Source organism: Ochotona princeps, chromosome 22, assembly GCF_030435755.1.
Source record: "Ochotona princeps isolate mOchPri1 chromosome 22, mOchPri1.hap1, whole genome shotgun sequence".
In the NCBI taxonomy this organism is placed as follows: Eukaryota; Metazoa; Chordata; class Mammalia; order Lagomorpha; family Ochotonidae; genus Ochotona; species Ochotona princeps.
In genome coordinates this window covers 17,274,496-17,299,765 of record NC_080853.1, presented here as the reverse complement: position 1 = coordinate 17,299,765, position 25,270 = coordinate 17,274,496, and the positions used below count along the sequence as shown (strand labels likewise).

At 46.5% G+C, this 25,270-nt stretch overlaps 1 protein-coding gene across 1 annotated transcript in view; it reads right to left on the bottom strand.

Moving 5' to 3' along the window:
* Positions 1 to 14,957, bottom strand: part of EDEM2 (ER degradation enhancing alpha-mannosidase like protein 2) — a 29,614-nt gene extending 14,657 nt beyond the window's left edge. Inside the window, exons 1-6 of the mRNA XM_004585753.3 lie at positions 14,711 to 14,957; positions 14,361 to 14,471; positions 12,450 to 12,489; positions 9,347 to 9,452; positions 4,993 to 5,118; positions 2,567 to 2,778 (exon numbers count right to left, since the gene is read on the bottom strand). Coding sequence (XP_004585810.1) covers positions 2,567 to 2,778; positions 4,993 to 5,118; positions 9,347 to 9,452; positions 12,450 to 12,489; positions 14,361 to 14,471; positions 14,711 to 14,817 — 702 coding nt within the window. The 5' untranslated portion in view covers positions 14,818 to 14,957. The remainder of the gene's footprint in view (positions 1 to 2,566; positions 2,779 to 4,992; positions 5,119 to 9,346; positions 9,453 to 12,449; positions 12,490 to 14,360; positions 14,472 to 14,710) is intronic.
* Positions 14,958 to 25,270: the final 10,313 nt, after the last annotated feature.

Here is a 25,270-nt window from a genome sequence, read left to right as displayed (position 1 = left end):
TTTTTTAAAGATTCATATTATTTTTATTTGAAAGGCAGATTTACAGAGAGGAGGAGACAGAAAGAAAGGTCTTTCATCAGCTGGTCCACTACCCAAATGGCTACAACACCTAGAGCAGAGCCAGTCTGAAGCCAGGTGTCAGGAGCTTCACCCAGGTCTCCCAAATGGGTGTCAGGGCCCAAGCTACCTTTTCCTGCTCTTCCAGGGACATTAGAAGGGAGCTGGATTGGAAGTGGAGCAACTAGGTCTGGAACCGGTGACCTATGGGATACTGGCATCACAGGTGGAGGCTTAACCTGTTAAGCCTTGGCGCCAGCTCCAAGAGTAGTTATTTCCAAGGGAAAACCTAGATAGCTTAGGGACAGGGGAAAGAACACTGCTACCAGGGTCACAGGGTATATCTTTGTATCCTCTGACTCCTGAACCATATATGGCTGTAAAGGCTTTTAAATATAAAATTTTAGGGGCCTAGCAAAATAGCTAAAACCTCGACTGGCATGTGCTAGGATCCTATATGGGTACCAGTTCTTTTTTTTTTTTTATTATTATTATTATTTATTATTTAACTTCAGTAATTACATTGTATTATGTGACACAGTTACATAGATACTTGGCTTCTCCCCACCCCTCCCCAAACCCTCCCACCATGGTGGATTCCTCCACCTTGTTGCATAACCACAGCTCAAGTTCAGTTGAGATTTCCCCATTGCAAGCGTATACCAAACAGAGTCCAGCATCTTATTGTCCCGTCAAGTTCAACGGCTTCTTAGGTATACCCTCTCTGGTCTGATGACAGAGCCAGCAGAGTATCATCCCAGTCAATTGAAAGCTCCAACATACCATCAGCAAGTTTGTGTCCCAGCCACTCTACCTCCCATCCAGTTCCCTGCTTGTGGCCTAGAAAAGCAGTCAAGGAAGGCCCAAAGCTTTGGGACCCTGTGCCTGCGTGGGAGACCTGGAAGAAGCTCCTAGCTCCTAGCTTAGGACTGGCTCAGCTCCAGCCATTGTGACCACTTAGAGAGTGAACCAGCAGACAGAATATCTTTCTCTCTGTCTCTCCTTTTCTCTGTATATCTGCCTTTCTAATAATAATAAAAATAAGTCATAAAAAAAAAAGAAAGCATGAGAATGCACATTTCCTCCTCCAGACCCACAATTCAGTCCTGTTCTGGGACTCAGTAGAGACATGGGCCATGGGGTGATCTCACTCAAGGGGTGGGGAGCTAGAGTGTTTTACCCACAAACCCCAAATGGTATCATACACTGGCATCAGTCCGCATGAGTCCTGGATTTCCAACCACACTCAAGGAAGCCCCTGAGACAGAGTCCCTGACGATGGCTGCTGGAAGGCAGGCAAGTATGCCTGGGGCCATGACATGCTGGGTGTGTGTGGCTCACTCACACAGTCATCGTAGGTCTGTGGAGTGGCCCCTCCTGAGGGGATTTTCAAGGATCCCTTATACAAGTTTCACTTTGCAAGTTCTTTCTGTAAAACGAGCCTGGGCCCGAATCCCTGACAAACACAGTCTACATCATATTGACTCAGCAGAGTATTGCCACTCTGAAATAACTGAGGACCAGAGAGGCTGAGTAACCTGCCCAGGGTCACAGTTTCGACGTAGCAAGGCCAGGGCTTGAGCTGGCTTCTGACTAAATCAGCGTGATTTCATGGATAGCTCTGGCTCAGTTACTGCTGAGGAGCTCTCCCTGACTGCCAAGCTCATCTGGCCCAAAGTGCATTATCATTCCATGGGTTACATCAGAAGTTCAGAGGAAGTTTGGGAGGCAAATCACTTTGGGAAATGTTGAATTCATCAAAATTAAAGTTTTCTTACTCTGGAATGTCATAACCTTTAATCTCACATTCATTATGACTCTTCAAGAAAAAAAGGGGGGGAAAGAGGCGGGTGCCATGGCAGCCTTGGCATCCCATAAGGGGACCAGTTTGAGTCTCAGCTGCTCCACTGCTGATCCAGCTTCCTGCTCATGTGCCTGGGAAAGCAGCAGAAGATGGCCCAAGTGTTTGGATCCTTGTACTCACACGAAGACCCATGAGAAGCTCCTGGCTCCAGGCTTTGGTCTGGCCCTATTCTGGCCATCACAGCCACTTGGGTAGTGAACCAAATGTAATCTTGCCTTCCACATAAAAACAAATAAATCTAAAAAAAAAAAGTGTATGTGTGTGGCGATATTCCATGCTGTCACCAAATTCAATTGGGCTGGAGTCACATTTTCATGGAACAGCCATGCAACATCTCTCAGAACTGGTGTTCTAAGAAATGTAGCTTCACAAACAAAGACACCAAACATAGGGTTCCATGACACTCTAAGGTCACTGAATGAGTCAGGGGACAAAATTCAGAGAATCCCAAGTGGCCAAACCTTAACACAGCCCCTGTTCCCAGCCTCTCCCCAGTTCTGTGCTGAACTCAGTTCTGGGCTTGGCGTAATTCCCACTATCCTGAGCCCAAATCCCAGATCACTAGTGTGGCCCATCTACATTTCTCTTGGTTCAGTCGAGATATGAACTTGGCTCCCACAGTTGGAGGGCAATGGACCAACTCACCAGGCCAATATCCGACCGACTCTCCCAGAGGCGCATCAGGGCTGCTCTGGCCACGTCTTCAAACACAGGGTCACCAGTGAGGCTGCTCAGGGTGGCAAATTCCACAATGAAGGTCCCAATGCCTGCCGTACATGTGACTGGGGTCTCTCCTGGGTTCACCCCATGAAGCAGATTCACCGTTCCATAAGGCATGCCAGTGGGAGTCTGAAAGGCTGAATAATCAGAATATGATTACCTTGGTCAGGAGCAGCGAGGGAGTGCTGGTTTGGACATGAGCCCACACCCAACATCCTGGCCAGCATTTCCAACTTTCTCTCCTGGGCTATCTGCTAGAGTCTGAGACAGAGAAAGCTCAATACCACAACTGAAGGGTTCCAAGAGAAGCCATCAAACCCTGCTCTGCATAGCCCTCACCCTGGTGAGGGGGCAGAGAGACGGCTGTCCAGGGCCTGTCACACACCACGTATGCTCATTTCAGCTCAAGCAGTGGAATTTCATTGTTTTTCATTATGTCTTCCAATGGCAGGCAGGCAGCTAATTGTGAAGCAGGCAGGGTTTACACCTCACAGCATGGGAGGACACGTAGCACACCACTACCACCACCACCAACAACAACAACAAAAAGCCTTCTCAGAAGCCATCACTGACATTTTAAAAGGGACAGCTGAATGAAATGGATCTTGCTGACCTTCAGCTGTCAAAGAGAGTTCAGTTTAAAATCCTGGCTTTATAAATAAATAGTTTAGGGACCAAACAACAGGAGGATTCATCGGTACACTATGTCCCACAATGACAGGTAGAGAAAACCGCACTTATAAAAAAGGGCTGCTATAGCCAAGGCCACAGAGGAGAGACCCCTGCCCTCCGCCCACAGCCCATGCCAGCCAGTGCTCTGCCCTTCCCATTCAGGGCAAGACTTGAGCCAGAGGCAGAGATTTCCTCCCCAGGCCAAGAGGTCAAAGAACCCTAGGGCAATCCGTGCGTCACCAAACCATAAACAAAACAGTCAAAACTTCCAAGAAACATGAGGCCCAGAACTTTTTTCTGCTCTAGACAAGACTCTCGCTATGTGGCAGTCATGGGTGGCAAGTAAGAAAAATGCGAGTCACCATTCAAAAGAGCTCCAAGGACTATTCTAGGCAAAGTCAATTTGTACGAAAGAGGAGTGGAGTGACAGACTCCTATCTTCTGGCCTGGCTCCATCATGATTCAGTATGTACTTTTCAATATTCAGAATGTATTTTTATTTTTAATGAAGGAACAACTAGGCAGAGTTTCGTCTGGGATGAATCACGCAGGGACATGATGCTTGCGGGCATCACTTGGGCCACACACCCTGGCTGGGACCCCGACACAGTTTACTTGCTCTCCTCAAGCTTTCCCTAGAGAGATGGGCGAGCGCTGCCTAGAAGAGCTGAGTGAGATGGACAAGTAGTTGGTGGAAGAACCCTGTGACGTGTCTGGGTGTGAAGAGCCCCTCGGGCCTCCACCACGCCCTGAACGGAACACAGTGTTCAACTGCTGCTGCTGTTGAAGCCAGCGTGACTGTCCCACTGGACAAAAACACAGTGACTTTGGTTGCAGTCCTGGACACAGGTTAGCCACAAAACTAACCTCTTCCTCATGTCAGTAATCCTTTCAGGACTCAATTCAGCCTGCCCAACAAAACACAACGTGGCAGGGACACAGGGATTACAATCTCCATCTGACAGATGGGGAAGTGGTACAGTGGAGACAAAGGGAGGATTGGTCATGGAGCTGGTGTGTGGAGACGAGTCTAGAACTCTGGGGATTCTAATGCTGAGATCCAGGCTCTTTGCTGCTGTCCAGTGAGTGAACCTGGGAGAGGGAGACACAGCTTCCTCAGAAGCAAGGTCCCCACTGGGGAGGTGGACAGCTTCTGTTGTCACTCACATACTGAAATTCCTCGGTTCTCTGACCAGGTCTTGTTTGCAGTTTCCTATCAATGTGGGTCCTAGGAAGGGTTCAGGGTTGGTTCAAATAATGATATCTCTGCCACACACAGAGGAGACCTGGACTGAGTTCCCAGCTCCTGGCTTCAGCAGTCCCCATTACTGTGAACATTTTGGGGAATAAATACACCAGCAGCTGGGGGTTCTTTCTCTCTGCATCTCTGAAATGAATTTTTAAAAAATTAAAATAAGAAAAGCAATGACTATCTCCTCACCAGATCCTCAGTAATGGGGTTAGTTATATGATCACAGAATCCATCCTGGACCAGGGCGTGCAAACCCTTACCAAGCCCCGATTCCCCTGATTTCCCTGACTGGTGTTAAGGGGTAGCAGGAGAATCATCGGGAGATCATTCAGCACTGTCTCCCTCATCCTAAGAAGGGAGGTGGGATCTAACAGACATCATCTCCCCCTTCCCAGCCCACCCCGCTGCACCCCTGCATGGTTCTTACCTGGAAGGAGTTTGCGGGCAGCCTCCTCGGCCATCCTCAGGAGAGGTCCAGAACAGGGCCATCCGGCTTCCACTTCCACTCCAGCCTTCTTTGACAGCAGGTGAGCAGATAGGAGTCCTCCAACCACTGCAGGGGGCACAGGAATCCTGTGTCACAGCCCCCCTACAATGAGTAACCAAAACACACCACAGGGGTGGTCCACTGGGAAGGGGCTGGGGCCAGCGAGGGAAAAAACAGCCACTCCATCCATCATAGTGCTACATGTCAGGTTTTCTTCTCTCAGTAGGTCATAAGCACAAGAGCTAACCTTTCTTTTTTTTTAAAGTCCCTATTATGTGTCATTCAGTAATATACTAAATGTTCCTGTCCCCTCATCAGATGAAGATACTGAGGGTACAGAGAGCTAAAGTGGCTTGCCCTGGGTCACTCCTGTTAGCAGCCAGTAATTCCAAAGCCCACACTCTCACTTTGTGACTCTGTCACCTTCATTCTATCAATTGATCCACTTCAACTTAGGATGCAATATTTAGGACTTACAAAAAGAGACACACGTTCCACATCTGGAACTATGGTGAAATAGATCTCCCAAAAGACCCTCTTAAGTGAACACAACAAGTGCTGCTGAGCTGCCCGCTCCTCCTGGGGGCACAGGAAGAGAACAGAGAGCCACTACCTGCCCAAAGAAGGGAGTCTGATTTTTTTTTTTTTAAAAAGTGAGGGGGGGCCTGAGAGAACCATGTAATCTGTATACAGATGGATTTATTTCTCCTAGTACAAAGCAAAATACACACCTCACATCTTGGAGCCAAAGGAAAGGAAGGAAAAACACAGCTCCCCCAAACAGTAGTAACCACAACCTGTTACTCACTACTTCTTTGCAGCCAGAACTCACACAAACTGGAGAGACTGCAAAAACACACACTTGCATCACTGCAGTGAGTTCTGGCAGCTGGTGCCTAACGTCACACAGCAGAAAGAGAAAAACTTTATCTGGAACAACTTACATTCAGTTTAGGCCTCAAAGAACCTCAGACAGTTTGGTGGGAGTTTTTTGGGTTGTTTGTTTTGTTTTGCTTTTGTTTTTATGTGATAATTAGTAAAATTTTAAAATCACAAAAAAATACAAGGAAACAGAATGTTAAGAATAAGAGCCAGTAAAACAGCAGTAGAATAAGATTTACTACCATTTCAGGTACTGAAGTACTAGAACCAGAATAGAAAAGAATTGTATGCAATATATTTACAGAAATAAGAGAGGGCCTGGAGTGATGGCTCAGGGGCTAACTCATCTTCTTTTTTTTTTTTTTTTTTTTTTTTTAATCCATTTTATTGTATTGTTGTTGACAATCTTTACATAGTTAACTATAGTTGAAGGAAAAACAAGAAAAAGAAAAAAAAAAGGTTCAGGGGGATAGGGAGGTGGGCAATGCTATTATGTCCATATTGTTTCCATCATGTATCTGAGGTAAAGGGGGATATTGAGGGAGAAGCCCCACCTGGTTTCCCGCCCACCCCAAGTCCCGGATGTGGGGCATGCTCTGAGATATGTGCTCAAGTGGAGTTAATAGTTCTCCAGTTATGAGTCACTGCCAGTTAACTCATCTTCTTGAAAGCACCAGGATCCCATATGGGTGCCTAGCTGCTCTTCTTCCCATCCAGCTCCCTGCTTGTGGTCGGGGAAAGCAGTCAAGGATGGCCCAAAGCCTTGGGACCCTGAACCTGCATGGAGGACCCAGAAGTTCTTGGCTTCAGATCAGCTTGGCTCTGGCCATTGTGGCCACTTGGGCAGTGAACCAGTGATGAAAGATCTTTCTTTCTCTCTGTCTCTCCTTCTCTCTGTGAATCTGCCTTTCCAATAAAAATTAATACATCAATTTTTAAAAAAATAAATAAAAGAGGTCAGGATAGATACATAAGTAGCAAGAAATTATAAAACTGATCAAGCATCCTTAACAGAACCACCAATTTCTAAAAGTTAAAAAAAGTATATATTTTAAATTACATGGACAGTTTTATTAACAGATAAGATATAATTGAAGTGAGAATCCTTGGACCTGAATACAGATTCCTCCTAAAAATCTATCCAAAAACATAACATGAAGAGACAAAATATTTCTCAAAAGAAAAAAATACAGAGGAGAGTTGGAGAAGACAGAAAGTGGAACATACATGATGCTGGGCTTCTAAACAGAGAAGAGGGAGAAAATGGAGGAGAAGCAGTTTATGGAGAGCAAATAGCAACTTCCTCAAACGAAGGAACGAAGACAATTCCCAGACCCAAGAATTGTAAGAAAGGGCTCCACGTCTATATGCCTTGAGGAAACACTGCAGACCACGAAAGGAAAAAAGAACTAAAATGCAGCCAGAGTCAGTGGGATTAAGGCGAGGAGGAAGACATCAAATCATTACACTGTTTACTCATAGGTTTGAAAATTTTTGTAATACGTTTCAGAAGAAACAACCAAATGGATGGATTATCTACAAGAAAAATAACCATTCAATTGACAGATTATTTCTTTGCAACAAGAAACTAGAAGACATTAGAAATAGTTTTTCAATATACAAGAAGAAAATAACTATCAACCTATATCCAAATCCTCCCAAAATTCTCGCCCGGGCCAGACAGTGAGATAGAGATATTCTCATATAAACGAAAGCTGGGAAAGCTGGGAAAGCTGGCCAAGAACACACCCTCACCAGGCACATGCTGAAGAAAGTAGCTCTGTGAGAAAGCTAAGGCTCACAGCTGTCAAGGTCTCAGGCACAAGAAGCTACTACAGTAAAAAAACAAAACAAAACAAAACAAAAAAAACAGTAACAGCTCCAAAAATGCTACAATCTACAGCAACAACATGTGCGAAGGGTGTAGTCTCTTACAGCAGACCGGTGAGGGGTGACCTACCTGTTTTATACGCTTCAAGAGGAGAATAAAGATATTCACTAACTTTAAATCTTGATATGTTTATTACATTTGCTAGGAAAACTATTTCAAACGTTGGATCCTGTGCCTAATTTCCAAACTCGTGAAAGGAAAATGGAACGAGAGGGGGCAGGAAAAACAGTCAGTCTGGAAAAGGTTCGGGGGGAAAAAAAAAAAAGGAAAGCAAAGAGTAGCAATGATGGGAAAACGGGGCACAAAATGGAAAATAAGCACAAATATCTATCTCAAAAATGACAATAAATACAAGTGGACAAAATGCTACAATTTCAAATTGTCAGAATGGTCAAATAAAAAATGATATAGTATTTACAAAAGATATTGAAAATGAAAGGGTAGAAAACAATAAATTGGGCAGATGTCAATCCAAAGAAACTGGTGCAATTATGTCCACAGTGGAACTGACACATTAGGACACAAACTGGCCCAAGAATTTGTGAGTCACGGCCACAAACACACTTCAAACCAAGTCTGATTCCTAAACCAGGACTTCATACTGTGCTACCCTTCCACTCTCTTCTCTTTATTAAACTTCTAGGTGTCAAGGATGAGCAACGCGAATTTCACTGAAAAAAATAAAATAAAATAAAAAAACCACTACCAAAAACAAAGGGAACAAACCTAACTCGGCTACCCAGAGGTGACATCTGTTAAACCAGGGTCTAATAATTCCCTGTAATTATGGGCTGTGGTAGTATTGCAACAACAGTTGGAAATCTGAAAAACACTGCTTCTAGGACCCAACCCAAAGATCCCAGTTCATTAAGTTGAGGGTGGATCCTTGACATCTGAGCATTTTAAAAGGCCCTAAGTGTTTTTTGGGGGGCAGCCAAGTTTGGCAACTAATACCTTGGATGAGCCTATTGAACTGCTAGTTCACAGAGGACTATTTACAATATCTAACCATCTAAATTCAATAAAATTAAAAGAAAGGAAAAATTCACTTCTTCAGTTGTAGTGGGCACAGGCTCCAATTAAGTGCTCATGCGATGGGAGTGGTCACAACATGGAAAAACACAGATGTCAAACACTGCCCCTCAAGACAGAAAATTCTATTGAGCAGACAGGCATTATGCTTTGTTTTGTTTTTTTGTTTTTGTTTTTTTTTGTGTGTGTTTTTGGCTCATAGTTACAAGCCTAGCATCAAATATATGTCAAATACGAGAGTAGTTTTAGCGTTCTTTCTTTCCATTTCTTTCTTTTCTCTCTGCTCTATTTCCTGTCTGAAACCAAAGGGGAATCCCAAGAAACCCCCCACTCCCCTCCCCCACCCCGCCACAGAGAGAATGCTCTGCCAGTCATTAGATCCCATGCCAGGTAGGGAAGGTCATTAAGAGCCTCTTCAACCCCTCTTTCTTGGCACAGTGGCTCCTCCACACTATGTTTTCTTCCAGAGGCCATCAGAGGAACCCTCACCTCGAATGTTGGTTTCAAAGACGGAGGCGTTTACATCGATGTCAAAGTCCACATTGTCCTGGAGAACTTCAACCACTCTTTGGAATTCTGAGACATTCCCTAAAATCTGCAAGCAAACAGACACTTGGCAGTGAACCCCTCTGTGGGGGCTGGACTCAGGAGTTTGGGATCCTGTCCTGGTGTGGCCCTCACTTATTCAACTGCAGACTTCCAGTTTCTGTCCTAGGACTAGAGATATGGGGAAGAAAGCACTAAGGGCCAGAATTCACCTAGAATTCAAGATGCTGGCTTAGCCAATTCCTAGGTATCAGTTCAAGAGGCACTATCTATCCGTATAAATGGATCCAACCCCAAAGAAAAAGATGGAGACTACAAAAGTTTCAGTTTGACATTTGTGGTGGGTGCCATATTCTTGTCATATTCAGCCTTGTGGAAAACATTACAGGTCAGTGGGCATTAGATTGCCTCACTAACTCCTTTAACCCATGACCTCCCAGAAGTTAGAAATCTAGATACTTCAGGAGTTGGTGCTGTGGCATAATGGGTTAAGACTCTACTATAATGCCAGCACCCCATAAATGTTCTCACTGTTCCACTTCCAATCCAGTTCCCTGCTAATGTGCCTGAGAAAGCAGTGAAGCCCACACACTTGGACTTCTGTATCTACCCGGAAGATCAGGATGAAGCTTCTGACTTCAGCCTGGTCTAGCCTTAGCCATTACATTGATTCATCATGGAAGATCTCTTTTATCGCTCTCTCCCTCTATCTCTAATTCTAATATCCATTTTCCTAATAGTCAGGGATAAATACAGCTGGTACAGCTTTTACTATTCCTCTGTCTTTCTGCTAGGAAAGCAGATTGGATTTTTGGCATTGCAACAGCTTTGTTAGGCCACAAGGTACTACACATGTGAATGAAATCCAACTAACATGATGCTGTAACGGGAGCTACAAAGAACTTGGGTCTCTGAGACCACAGCTGAGTGGCTGATGCAATGCTAGAAAGTATCTCCAGATTTTTACTTTTAAAAAAAATGTTCTTGGTTTAACCATCAGCCAAACACAATCTCAATCATTTTTCTTCTGAAAATAACACCGCAATTTTCCCTTGGAACACCCTTATCCCACTGTCACTCCTGTTATCTGAGGGAAGACGACTTCACCTCCCCAGCTATGCAATGGGCACTTGACCTAGACTGGTCAGAAACTGGTTTAGGGATAAGTGTGTGACCCAAGACAGATCAATGTAAACTGCATTCTGGAATTAACGGAAAAGGGGTGGTTCTTTCTCTACTAAGGCGATTAAATGAGTAGAATATCAGAAGAGTTCCCATTGGATACTCTGTGGGCTGTGGAAAGCCTGAGATACAGCCAACAAAGAAGGCAGAGATAAGAGATGGAAAACAGGACTTGGGTGGACATTATTTGCCAGTTGAGTCTAAGACCAGTCGATTGGATTTTGTAGTTATCTGACTGAGTACATTTCCATTTTGTCCAAATCTGTATGAATTGGATCTCCAGGCCCTTGCAACCAACACATCCTGACTCAGTATCTTTGGTGTGTACACAACCCCTCCTTCTGATCACGTCTTGCACCATTCACCTAACCAACTTTAATAAAACTGTACAGGCCACTTCCCCATTTCTTGCCTTCGGACAGGAAACCACTCTGGGGTGTTATCCCTTTTCAAATCCAACTTAGTGTAGATTGTCTAAATGTCCCCTTGTTTCAGGAAGCCTTTGGTTTCTCCTTTAACCTCTTTTTCCTTTAGAGGAGCACAAGAATTTTATCCACACAACTCTTAGGACATCCATTTCCTCCCATGCTGAGGACATCTCTGGATAGGCAGAAGCTTCACTCATTCCTTTGGAGTGCCAAGCATAGCTCATGAGGCAATTACTCAAAAAATGTTTGGTGAATGACTATGTGGCTCTTTCTTTACTCTGCAGTTAGTGATCACAAAAGAAAAATCTCACCATTTCCTGTCTTTCCTCGGGAAATTTCAGTGACTTTCCATCACTCTCAAATTAAAGATCAAAATCTTGCCCTTTAGAGCACACACAACATTTATATCCTCTGGCCTCCGTCCCTCTAACTTCACTTGATGACTTCCTTTTCTTTCTCCATACCCCAGGCATGCTCACCACCCCTGCCACATGGGCTTTGCACAGGCTGTGCACTTCACTTAAAACTCTTTTCTCCTCCACTCTCCTAGTTGATACCTGTTTCTCTTTCAGATCCCCATTCACAAGTCATCTTACAACTTCGGGGAAGTCCTCCAGACCTCCTCAGCCCAGATCAGATTCTTTCATGACAACCACTCAGAGATGTGTGTCCCTTTCCTACACAGCACTCATCTTAATTTGTAATAAAAAAAATGTTCTGAGGTTATGCTCTGATTTGTTGTTTCCCTCGCTAACAACGTAAACTCCGGGCAAGCAGAGACAATTTCTATTTAAACTCAGGATTATAACCCCAGGGTCTAGCGCTGTGCTTCCTACAGAGCTGGTCCTCAATAACTACTGAATGCACAAATACAAATTAGCAATAAGCAAGAGAAAGAAACACAGACTAAATTGTGTCTACACGGTGATCACAGCCCAAAACACACTATCAATATAAGAGAACTTAAAAAAAAAGTCCATGGAAATGCAATCAAAAGCTAGGTTCACTTGGGTGCAAAAAAATGTTTGAGATTCATACATAGCTTTTCATAATACACATTTTCCACAAAAAAATTTTAAAGACCCATCATACATGAGAAGGAGAACAGGTGACATACAACTAGAGTTAACGAAAAGGGGGAAAACTGTTAAATGTTCTCTCATGGCATTTTTAAAGATGATAGTCTGGGCAAGCACTGTGGCATAGCAAGCCAAAGCCATTGCCTGCAATTACAGACACCTACCACAATTCTCAGCACAAAACAGGTCCCCATTCATGCCTGCTAAATGCCAGAGCCCAAGCAAGTTGGATCTCATTGTTTTCCTTTTGTCAGCTGGGCTAAAGGCAGAGGAATTCACATCCTGCACAGTCAGGCTATCAAAAGAGGAAAGCCATGGGCAGAGCAACTGAGGAAACGCAATAGATTAGATACTTACCAGCAAGGTGTCCAGAGCGTCAATGAGAGTCAGAGAGAAACTGTAGAACAGAAATGCCAACTTTTTAGTAAGAGAATGAAACACCAGATGTTATGGCTTCCCCCAGCTCATACCCCACCCAAAATTAAAATGAGGTACCCTGACACCTCCACCCAGCCTACTTGGGTAGTTGTAGGTGAGCAGCGACAGTGCAAATCACCAGGGTCTCTGACCTACTCACTGTACCTGGGCGGTGGGGTGGCTGGGCTGATAATGACCCACGCCACCTCCGTTCTCTGGTATTCTTTTCTGCCATGAGGAGGCAGCATAAGATTGTAGAGGGTTGTAAACAGCACAGGGTTTTGGTTTTTTTAGCAATCCCTCATTTAGGAATGAATCCTACTCTGCATGGTTGTTATCAGAGCACTCAGGGCAGTGTTCGTGGGAACAACAAAATGCTGCAAAGAAGCTAACTGGCAGTCAGGTGAAGAGGAATGAATCTGTAATACAAACTGTGCCAAAACCAGGACACTACCAAAAAGACTGTTAGCACAAGTTCCACGTGTGGGAACTTATTCATGAAAATGACAATGGACAGAATTGGTAGCAGAGTCTCTTTCCTTCTGTATTTCAGAGACACACAGGTTAGTACTCATGAGGGCCGGTAGTACTGAAGGGATGAACTTTCAAGAGACACAAAGGCAATTTTTAGGGTGACAGAAGTGTTGTGTATTTTGACTGTGATGATGGCTCCTACACACTTAAAGTGAGCAGATTTTATTAGACGTAAATAATGCCTTCCAAAAATTAACTTTAAAATGATACACACATATGCACTTGGAAAAGGGTATAAACATATCTCTGGCAGCAAAGTTAATAGTGATTAGAGTTCTGGGAAGGCATGCGAAATATTTATTGTGATTTATTTTGTACTGCTTAAATTTGCCACTTGTTTGTATTTATTTTTTTTCCAACTTAAACATGAGAACTGGTACAAATTCTGAATTTAACTTCTCCAGTCCTTCGTGCAGGCGGGAATGATATCATGTATAAACATTCCTGAAAGCAGGGATAATGGCACAGAATGTGTACAGGAGCAAAACGAGATGACAGTAGATGCTAAGCCAAGGGCATTGCTGCGCAGCCATGTCAGAGGGCAGGTCTAAGTCCTAGCTATTCTGTTTCCAATCCAGCTGCCTGCTAATGTGCCTGGAAGACAGCAGAAGATGAACTACATATGGGAGTCCCTTTCCTCTTGTGTGGGACACCAAATGGAGTTTCTGACTCCTAATTTCAGACCAGGCTGTTGGAATCATTTGGAGAGTGAACTAGCAGATGGAAGATCTCTTTCAAATTAATAAATCTAAAATAATAATAAAATGCTCCTACTAATACAATGATTCTTCACTGATCAAGGCACAAGACAGAGAATTCCACTTCTCACAGGTTTTATTCTAGTGGAAATGGGAGCAACAAGACCAGCAGACAAGTGAAAATGACAGCGGAGGAGGAGAGAGATTGAAAAGTGCTGTAGAGAAAACAAAAGCAGGTCTCTGGGGACAGTGACCTGAGGTCGTGGAGGTAATGGAGCCAAGACATGGGTGGCGTGTGCCTCAGTTCAGGGGCACACTCACTGCATCACCCCTCTGCACCTGCCTGCCCACCTGTGAAACGAAGGGGCTGGGTTTTCTGGTCCGTGAAGTCCTTCCTGTGACTCTCAAATCGTGTCCCAGTCCTTTCCCACCCACACCTGGTGCTTGTTCCTGAGGGGTCTGAGCAGAGGCAGGCCCCTGCCCGCTGCGTGGGGAATGGAGGAAAACGCAGCGTCCAATACCGGTGGGGAACTAGGAAACCATACCAGCCAGAGTCGATGCTCCCGCCTAGGGCCACAGCTCCCACCCCGGCCGCCTCCTGCCCTTCCACCGGCACTACCTGCCCCAGGTGTCATGCCCGTCACAGGTGAGAGGTCGCAGCTCATCGTAGGGAAAGGCGTTTTCCAGGTAGCTGTCGTAGGCGTGGTAGAACATGGCCTTGACTCGCTCCCTGGTGAGGGAGGGCAGGACGACAAATAAGGTAGGGGGCCAGAACAACGGAACCAGGTAAGGGAGTCATGGGGGGGGGGGGCTTCAAGTGGCAGTCAGCAGCTGCCTTCCTTCGGGGTCCAGCGGGGAACCCGAGCCAGTCGCAGTGAGGGTCCCGCTATGGCAGCAGAGGGGACGGGACCCGGGTCCGCGCTTCCCACACCCGGACGACGGAAGACAGGGCAGCCTGACTCTTTTCACCTGTAATGGGCAGGGTCGGGAGCGGTGCCGTCAGGACCTGGCGCACCATGGTGCAGGGGCGGCAGCACGCACAGGAGCCCGAACGGAAGGAGCAGCCGGAAAGGCATAGAGATCGAGTCCTGTCAGCGCCGCTGCCGCCGCAGCAGACATCGCCACCCGCTCATCCTGGGAGCCGCCGCAGGCTCTTCCGGGGAAGCTGCGCCACTGCGCTTGCGCTCTGAGACATCGGCCACTCGCTTCCGGACTACAAGAACCACAATGCAATGGTTAGTGGAACCCGGGCAAAGAGCATGTTGGGACATAGAGTCTCCCAGGCGGTGAAGATCAACGTGTCTTAAGGACAGTGGCTAGTACTGGTAGTCTGACCCTCTCATGTCTTACTGAAAACCATTAGTTCTTATTGAGCATTTCTTGTGTCCAAAGACTGTATGAAAGGCTTTAAATGCATTATCTTGTTTATTTGTTTTTTGGCCACCTGAGGGCAATGACTCACTATTCCATAGACGTTTATTTAATAGATGGATGGAAAATATTCAGCCTTAAATATTACTAGGAATATTGAGTTTCCCAAGCCAACTCCTTAATTGCGCAAGATGCAACTTTGTCCAAATCCACCACATTTAGGATTTTCTGAAAAATCCCCTCAGTTCTAGAAAAGTCAGAATTGCCTAACACTCTTCTCCTACTTTGGGATGAGGCCACATCAGCCTGGTCCCCTCAGTGTCCTTTCCTACTCAGAAGCTTTCCCCTCCCAGTATCCCGGATCACCTCAGTGAGCCCTACAGAATGTCCCACATGAGAACGAAGACACTGGGGTACTGTCATCTTGAGAAGGCTTGGGACCTGTCTTTACACTTATTAGGTTTTAGTCAGCATCTAATTCTATAGCAATACTTTTGATCCGAGTGAGGTGCACTGGAACCAACTCGGGGCTGGAAGTCAGATCTGGACTTTAACATGGTACCACTCACAGCCTGTGACCTTGACCTAAGAGAAGGTTTGGCTCATAGGCCTCTAAGACCAATTGAACTGGAGCTTTCCTTCATCTCAGGGTTAGCTATCCTCTCCTCTTTATGGAAAAGCTCAGATGGAAGTGGCAGCTCCATTTCGTGAGCTGGAAGGTCGGGAGGGTGTGGTCTCCTTCGATTCAGCTTCCTGGAAAACTTCGTCAGACAAGTGTGCTGACATGCCAGTGGCTGATAGGAGAGCTGAATCCTGCCTTAAGCATGTGAGAGGGAGGTGGGATCGTATCGTGGTTAAAAGCCTGGGGTTGAGGGTGGGAGAGGGCAACCAGCCTATCTTTAAGACACCTGTGTCATATACCACATGCCTGGGTCTGATGCTCCATTTGGCTATGACTCTGGCTCCCTGTAATGAAGACCTTGAGGGGCAGCAGTGATGGTTCAAGTAACTGTGTTCTTGCCACCCCATTAGGAGACCCAGATTGCATTCCTCGCTACTGATTTTGTCTGGAGCCCAGCCGCTGCGGACCTTTGAGGAGTGAACAAGCAGGTAAGGTGTTTGACAGCCCTGGGTTGTAAAGCTAGTTGCTAGGAATGTGACACTGAGGTTTTGGTTTTTTTTTTAAGATTTATTTATTTTTATTGGAAAGGCAGATGTACAGAGAGGAGGAGAGACAGAGAGGAAGATCTTCCATACAATGATTTACTCCCCAAGTGACCGCAATGGCCGATGCTATGCCGATCCGAAGCCAGGAGCCAGAAACTTCTTCCGGGTCTCCCACGCGGGTGCAAGGTCCCAAGGATCTGGGCTGTCCTCGACTACTTTCCCAGGTCACAAGCAGGGAGCTGGGTGGGAAGTGGAGCTGCTGGGATCAGAACCGGTGCCCATATGGGATCCCAGAGCGTTCAAGGCGAGGACCTTAACCGCTACGCTATCACGCCGGGCCCGTGACACTGAGTTTTTCTCTGAGCCTTATTTTTCTCATCCCTAAGTTAGGAATAGTAGTACCTTCCTATTCCTAGGGACATGAAAATTAAGTGAGCTACTGCAATGGGAAGTACTTGTCATACTGAGAAACTCTTGCAAAAATAGGGAAGGAGAAAATAGGGATGGGAAAGAAAGCAGGTGACAGTGAACTGAGATCTGGAGAACCACACTGGACCTCATATTAGTGTTCTGTCACAACTATGACTAATTACCACTAATTTGGTGGCTTAAAGTAAGCTATGTGTGGGCAGGACTTGTGTCACAATGAGTAAAGCTGCCACCTGCAGTCCCAGAATCTCTTAGGGGTGCCAGTTTGAGTTCCAGCTGCTCCATTTCTGATGCAGCTCCCTGCTAATGTGCCTGGGAAAACGGCAGAGGATGGCCCAAATGCTTGGGCTCCTAAACCCATGTGGGATACCTGAATGAAACTCCAGACTCCTGACTTTGGTCTTTGGGGTCTCTCTCTCTCTCTCTCTCTTAAATAAAAAAGAAGTAAAATACACCTATTTGCTTATGGTTCTTCAGGTCAGAAACATGACATCAGTTTCCCTGGGTTGAAGTCGAGCTATTGACAGGGCCATGTTCACTCCCAAGGTTCAGGGAGAATGTGTTCCTTTCTTTGAAGTGCTGCTGGCTGCCGGCATTCCTGGGCTTGGGCTGTGTCACTCCCATCTCCACCTCTGTCTTCACAGCATCCATCTCCAACTCTGTCTTCACAGCATCCCCCTCCACCTCTGTCTTCACAGCATCCCCTCCTCAGTGGGCCTGGGGCACTCATTCTGGTTCTCTCTCTCTCTTGCTCTCTTTTAAAAGATTGATTGATTGATAAGATTTCCTTCTTTTTATTGGGAAGTCAGATATACACAAAGGAGGAGAGACAGAGAGGAAGATCTTCTGTCTGTTGATTCATTACCCAAGCGGCTGCAATGTCTAAAGCTGAGCCGATCCAAAGCCAGGAGCCATAAGCTTTTTCCAGGTCTCCAACATAGGTCCCAAGGCTTTGGGCCATCCTCAACTGCTTTCCCAGGCCACAAGCAGGGAACTAGATGGGAAGAAGGGTGGCCAGGATAAGAACCAGTGCTCATATGGGATCCCAGTACATGCAAGGTAAGGACTCTAGCTGCTAGTCTACTGTGCCAGGTTCAGATTTATTTATTTTTAATCAAAAGGCAAATAAGATTTACAGATAAAAGAGAAAGACAGAAAGATCTTCTGTTTGCTGGTTCACTGCCCAAATGACTGCAACAAGTCGGAGCTGAGCTGATTTGAAATCAGGAGCCAGGTACTTCTCCCAGTCTCCCACATGGCTGCAGGGTCCTAAGGACTTGAGTCATCCTCGACTGCTTTCCCAGGCCACAAGCAGGGAGCTTGATGGGAAGTGAAGCAGCTGGGACTAGAACCAGTGCCCATGTGGGATCCCGGTACTTGTGAGGATTTAGCCATTGAGTCATTGCCCCAGCCTTTCTGGTTCTCTTATAAGGATTTTTATGATTGCAAGTAGAATCCACATGGACAATATAGGTTCATCTCCCATCTCAAGAGCCTTAACTTCACATATGTACATCTGCAGAGCCTTTTCCCAAAGAAGTTAACACTTCCAGGTTCCAGGGATTAAGACATGGATTGAAGCAGGTTTTTTTTTTTTTTTCAATAAGGAGGGTGTTGAGCAAAGACATGGAGTGTTTTTTCAGCTCTGGGCCTCTGCTTCCTATGAAGTTCATCCCGGACTAATTATTTTTCTTCATATTATAAATCTTGCAGCTTATCTTTTTTTGTCTCCCATTCAAAACTCTAATGTGGGTAAAATGTTGGCAGGAAGGGTGGGGACAGGTTGCTCAGTTTGGGTAATGATAAATTTCCTCATGAATGAAATTGGAAAACTCTATAAGTTTTCTTTTTTTTTCAGATTGTTGGAAATCTCTTGCTGTTTTCCATATTGTCACAGCACAAATAAAACTGTGACTTCTATTTTCATAATTTGTGTGACCAATTAATTCTCTAATGAGGCGCGGGGAGGGCATGAAACTACTAGACTCTTCCTGCTCAGCCTCATGGCTCACTCCACAGTTCATGACCCTGGGTTCTAGAATGTCCAAGTTCAATGGAGAACCTGCGTTGAGAGCTTGGTGAGTCTGAGGTTCTGATATGAAATGGCAACATTGGCCACGTCCTACAGCAATTTCTGGGGATTCAGTGTACTAATGGGGTTGACATTCTCAGCACCATGACTTGTAGACATTAAGTTCTTTTTTTAAAAAAAGATTTATTTATTTTTATTGCAAAGTCAGACATATATAAAAAGGAGAAGAGACAGAGAGGAATATCTTCCATCCGATGATTCACTCCCCAAGTGACCACCACGGTCTGTAATGTGCTGATCTGAAGCCAGGAGCCAGGAACTTCCTCCAGGTCTCCCACACAGGTGCAGGGTCCCAAGGCTTTGGGTCGTCCTTGACTGCTTTCCCAGGCCACAAGCAGGGAGCTGGATGGGAAGTGGAGCTGCCGGGATTAGAACCGGCGCCCATATGGGATCCCGGCACATTCAAGGCGAGGACTTTAGCTGCTAGACTACCATACCCAGCCCGACATTAAGTTCTTGATATTAATCCTCATCCCCTGACCTCCTCTACACCTTTTTTTTTTTTTTTTTAGGTTTTACTTATTTTATTTGAAAGGCAGAAACACAGAGACCTTCCATCCACTGGTTCACTCCCTAAATGCCTGCCACCACTGGGCTAAACCAGGCCAAAACAAAGAACCAAGAACTCACACCAGGTCTTTCATGTGCATATCAGGGAGCTGGATGGGAAGTGGAGCTGCCGGGACTAGAACTGGCGCCCACATGGGATCCCGGGGCGTTCAAGGCGAGGACTTTAGCTGCTAGGCCACGCCGCTAGGCCACACCGCCAGGCCCCCATGTGCATATCAAAGACCCAATCCCTGCAGCCATCACAGGTGTCTCCCAGGGTCTGCATTAGCAGAAGTTGGAGCTGGGATCCAAGCGGAGACTTGAACTCATGCACTCCCCCACGGGAGACGACCTCTCAAGTGGCACCTTAACCTTTATGCCCAGTGTCCACCCTTTTTATAAAGGGGTAGGTGAGAAGCGTAATTAAGTGTTGGTTTCATTTAGTGAGCCTCTTCCCTGAGTATCTCAACATGTTATGGGAAAGAATCCCTACCTCCCCAAGGATTTGAGGCGCAGTGTGGGCAAACAAGGAAGATTCCAAAAGCATCAAGTCACAGTCCTTTCCCTTGACATGGTTGCAACGTTGTGAGGAAGGAACGCTGCTTGTTTGGAATCACAGGGGGCTGAAGTCTTCCTGTGGGGCAGTGGGGTTTGGAAAGCACCCATATCCTAGTCATACCCAGGCCCTGTCCTTGTCTCTCTGCTGAGTGGATTAAGCCCTGTGTTCCATGGCCTTGACCCTGTTACTGGCTCAACCATCTGTATGATCATTTTCCTGTTGGGACACTCAGTTTCCAAATCTGGAAGGGGAGAGTGAGACTACCTCTCAGCACAAAGAAAATACTAACACATCCTTACGGAGTTGCTGCAAAACCAGAATTCACACACAGGAACTGCAGACACGTCCCCTCAGAAGCATCTGGGAAACAGAACAGAACTAGAGGCCAACATTCCAAATGGAATATGGAGGGAAAGGAGGCTAGGGAAGAAGGGGAGGAAAAAAGGAGGAAAAGGTGGACGAGAGAAAGAAAGGCGGCAAACAGAACTGCTCCTGGAGCAAGAGAAATGGTGGGTACACCTTAAGTACATCACTGATGATGACATGAACAGGTGCAAGTTGCTACTCTAAGCATTCAATCCCTGGATTCTCAGTATGATCCTCTGAGACAGTCTTGTTATCACTTTACAAACTTTTTTTAAAGTTAACTACAGATTTTAATAATGTTTTAAATTGAGGATTTTAAAAAATGAAGAGACATTTAGTCTAGGCTGATGCCGCACACTCTGCTAAGTGGCAGAGCCAAGATTCGAGCCCAGGAATCTACACAACACTCTCCTACACTGATAATAATAAGGACAGACATACAGATATGAGGTCACTCAGTAACACAGGCTGAAAATCCGGTTAATATCTACAATGTGGCTGTCTAGCTTTGTGCATTTCTAGGGTCCGTCTTCCTTTCTGTTTGCTGAGAAGTCAGGGATGGGGCAGGCATCACTGCGCTGAAGCTGGAAGCCAGGCCCTTGGGGTGGCTTTGTCACACAGCAGTATGTGACTTGTCACAAAGCAGTATCTGAGTCGGGGCTTCCCATGGCTGGAGGTCACTGGGTTCATGCACTTTCTCCCAACTCACCAAGCAAGTAGTGCCTATACCCCACATACTCTTGGGCTGCCAAGAAGTTACTAGGTTAGTGCTGTCTGTCATTTTGCCAAAATGTCTGCATTTCCCTTGTGCCCAGCAAGCAAACATTTGGATGAATCTAGTCAGAGCACAAGGCCATGTTTTTATAAGGCTTACATTCCAATTACACTCAGATTGGGGAGGCGAACTGCCACAGAAACACACATACTAAAGAAATGGTTCTGATGGTAAACTTCATCAAGTGTATTGGACTGCAACTGGTAAGCTTAAAACTGCTTGTTTAGAAAAGCTTAATGGTTAAGGTCCTCGCCTTGAATGCGCTGGGATCCCATATGGGCACCGGGTCTGATCCCAGCAGTTCCACTTCCCATCCAGCTCCCTGCTTGTGACCTGGGAAAGTAGTCGAGGACGGCCCAAAGCCTTGGGACCCTGCACACGCGTGGGAGACCCGGAAGAAGTTCCTGACTCCTAGCTTCAGATCGGCGCGCACCGGCCATTGCGGCTGCTTGGGGAGTGAATCATCGTATGGAAGATCTTCCTCTCTGTCTCTCCTCCTCTCTGTACATCTGCCTTTCCAATAAAATAAATAAATCTAAAAAAAAAAAGAAAAGAAACAAAGGGACAGGGGAAGACGCCTGATTCACTAATGTCCAAATTAGATGCTTTCTCAGCTCACTGGATGGCAAGGACTGGCCTGACATCAGGCCACCAAGCTCAGGGAAGAGGACTAGGGTTCTCCAGGGATCCCTCTCAGCCTCCCTGTCCCCAAGAGCCTGAACTCTGCTGCTAGTCAATTATGATGCTGGGTCAGGAGGAAAGACACTAGGGTAAGAGGTCAGGTAAAAAAAAATCGTCTGACAATCTTCACAGCCAGCATTTACTTAGAACCTTCCTAAAGTAACTGGTAGCAGTCGCTGAATCAAACCTCCTAATGTTAAGAAAAAGTACTGAACATATATCATGAAGGTAAAAAGGTGATTATGTGACTTAAAAAAAAATCTTTAGAGGTCCACCACAGTGGCCTGGTGGCTGAAGTCCTCAATTTGCACATGCCAGGATCCTATTCCTATATGGGCAACAGTTTGTATCCTGGCAGCCCCACTTCCTATCCAGCTCCCTGCTTATGGCCTGGGAAGTTAGTAGAGGATGGCCCAAAGCCTTGGGGACCCTGCACCGCGTGGGAGACCTGGAGGGGGCTCCTGGTTCCTGGCTTCAGATCAGCTCAGCACCAGCTATGCAGCTACTTGAGGAGTAATTCAGTGGACAGAAGATCTTTCTGTCTCTCCTCCTGTCTATATATCTGACTTTGCAATAAAAATAAATAAATCTTTAATAAGTAAATCTTTAAAAAAAACTATCTTTGGGGCTGGCATGGTGAATCAACAGGCTAATTGTCCACCTGCAAGTGCCAGCATCCCAAATGGATACTGCTTTGTGTCCTGTCTGCTCCACTTTTGATCCAGCTCTTTCTGCTAATGACGTGGGAAAACAGCAGAGGATGGCTCAAATTCTTGAGCCCCTATACCCGCATGGGAGACCTGGTTAGGATGCCCATATTCTACTTGGAGTGCCTGGATCTGAATTGCTGCACCTGACTCCAGGTTCCCACGAGTACAAACCGACAGCAGCGACAGCCAAAGAAGTTAAGCTTCTGCCACTCTTGTAGGAATATCTGTTCACAGTTTTCAGCCCTTGCCCTCATGAGCATTTATGCCTCTGTCTTCTCTTTAAGAAATCATACTCAATGCTGACCCTCCATTTCTCTTGCTGCAGGTCCAGTTCTGTGTGCTGCCTTCAATGTTGTGGTCAGGTCCATCCACGGAATTGTCCTACGTCTGCCTCCTCCTACGACAGCCTGGTGAAGAGGCATGCAGTCCTCCTGCATTCGAGTCCCAGCTCTGCCTTTTCCAGCTGGATGTCTTCCAGCAAGGCAAGTGCACACTTCCGTGCCTCCGTGTACTTGTCTACAAAATGGAATCGTGGCTGCTCCTTCAGACTGTTCCCGGAGCACCAGGAAGAGCACAGAGCCTGCACTCTGCTTGCTGAACGCCGTGGCCAACGTGTTGCCCTTGTTAACACAGACTGGAGCTATCTCTCCAAGCATTTGTGTGTGAGCTGGGCCAGGGCATCTACCTGCAGTAGCAACTGGGATGGCCGAGCCTGGGCCTCTAAAGTCCAGCTGGGCACACTGCCAGGCCTTGGCTCCCTGCCACCTGCTGCAGCCCTGGAGGGGCCTGTCCTCCCTCACTGGGCTGTAGGGCTCTGGCCCCAGCTCGCTTCCTGCCTTCCTTATCTTCCCCCAGCATGTGCTCTCAGGGGTGGGAAATGTTGTCCCTTGCCTCATTCACTTCCCTTTACTCTCCAAAACCCTCATTCTTTAGGCCTCAGTCAAATTCCGGCTGCTGGCCTGTTGCCCACTCTGCTCTGTGATTTTCTGCCCTTTGGCCGTCCAGGTCAGAGGCATCTTGGGCCCTGGCGCCAACCATAACCTTTCCCTGCACTTCCCACCTCACCTCCCTCCCTGAGCTTAGAAGAGAAAACTTCTCCAACTGCCCCCTACTCACCCTACTCTCCTCCCAGGGTTGGGGGAAGTCTCGCTGTTCTCCCTAGGCCCAGCCCTGTGCCACTCTTTGAGTTCAAGTTCCTCCTCTTTGAATTGAACTCCCTGCTCTACACCTCTTTGTGACCTTGGGCAAGATACTTAAATCTGATTTTTAATCCAATGTGGAGACAATGAGCTTAGTCTACCCCCAGAAGAAATGATTAACCACACAGGACACATTTGAGTGTCTTCTATTATCTATATAATATACGAATCACTCTAAAGCATGTGGGAGGGAAGTGTTTGAAAAGTGTAGCAGGGCCTGGTGCAGTAGCCTAGTGGCTAAAGTCCTCGCTTTGCATGTGCCGGAATCCCATATGAACTGGGTGCCAGTTCATATCCAAGCTGCTCCACTTCCCACCCAGCTCCCTGCTTATTGTCTGGAAAGCAGTAGAGGATGGCTCAAACCCTTGGGACCCTGCACCCATGTGAGAAACCTGGGAGAAGCTCCTGGCTCCTGGCTTCGGAGCAGCCCAGCTTCAGTCATTGCAGCCACTTGGGAAGTGAACCAGCAGATGCAAAAGATTTCTCTCTGTCTCTCCTTCTCTGTGTCAATCTGCCTTTCCAATAAAAATAAATAAATTGTATGTATAAATAGCTTTATAAAGAGAAAGGGAGAAGCAGAGAGATCCTCCATCCTCTGATTCACTGCTCAAATGGACACATTGGCCTGGGCTGGACCAGAGTAGAAGCTTCTTCTTGACAGGGCTCCAAACCCCTGGGTCATTTTCTACTACTTTTCCCAGGCTGTTAACAGGGGACTGATAGGAAGCAGAACAGCTAGGACACAAACTGGCACCCATCTGGGATGCTGGCATCACAGGCAGCAGCTTTACCCACTAGGTCATGATGTGGTCCCCAGACACAGACATTTTGAGAGACACTGTTTGGGAGTTAAGTTCATGCACTTTGGCATCTCAGGCTCAATTGTAGCTTTTACTGTGTGGCCTTAGGTAAGTCACTTAACTGCTTGGAGCCTCTGTTTCTTTATTAGGAATGCTAATGAAGGCTGGTGTACGCATCAAGGGAAATTATTTCTATAAAGAGCTGGGCACTGGCTGTGGCCCACAACCAGTGTTACCTATAATCATGACCTTGGTTGTTGTCTTCCTGCTTACCTTCCTGGGCTCTGGCACATAAGAAGGGAGCAGGAGAGACAGCTGTTTACTGCTGTTACTGCCACCGCCACCACCTCCATCCGTGACGAAGCTGAACAGGAAAGGCTTCCATGTCCTTAGCCCTACCAAGGGTGGATTCCCTTTTAGCCGCAACGACCCAGGCCTCACCTATGCAGATGGAAGATGCACAGTGCTCAGGTCCAAGTGGACTCAATCATCTACCTTATTACTCCCCATCCCAAAGCACCCTTCAAACCTTCAGGGGAGAAAAAAGATGCACAAGCTCGCTTAGGAGCCGGATGAATGCACAGCTAAACCAAAACAAGGTGCTACTTCAGCCTCAACCAGCTGACCATGCCAAGGGCTGGCAAGGATGTGAAGCCAGGAAACTCTCCTCTCCCGCTGGCAATGGGGATTGGCACATACTCCCTGTCAGTTGGGCAGATTAAGCCAATGATGCATACACCCTCTGACTCAGCAGCCCTTCTCCCAGGTTTGCACCTCCAAGAACTCCCCGGCATGTGCACAAGGAATCAAACACAAGAAGGTTCATCCCAG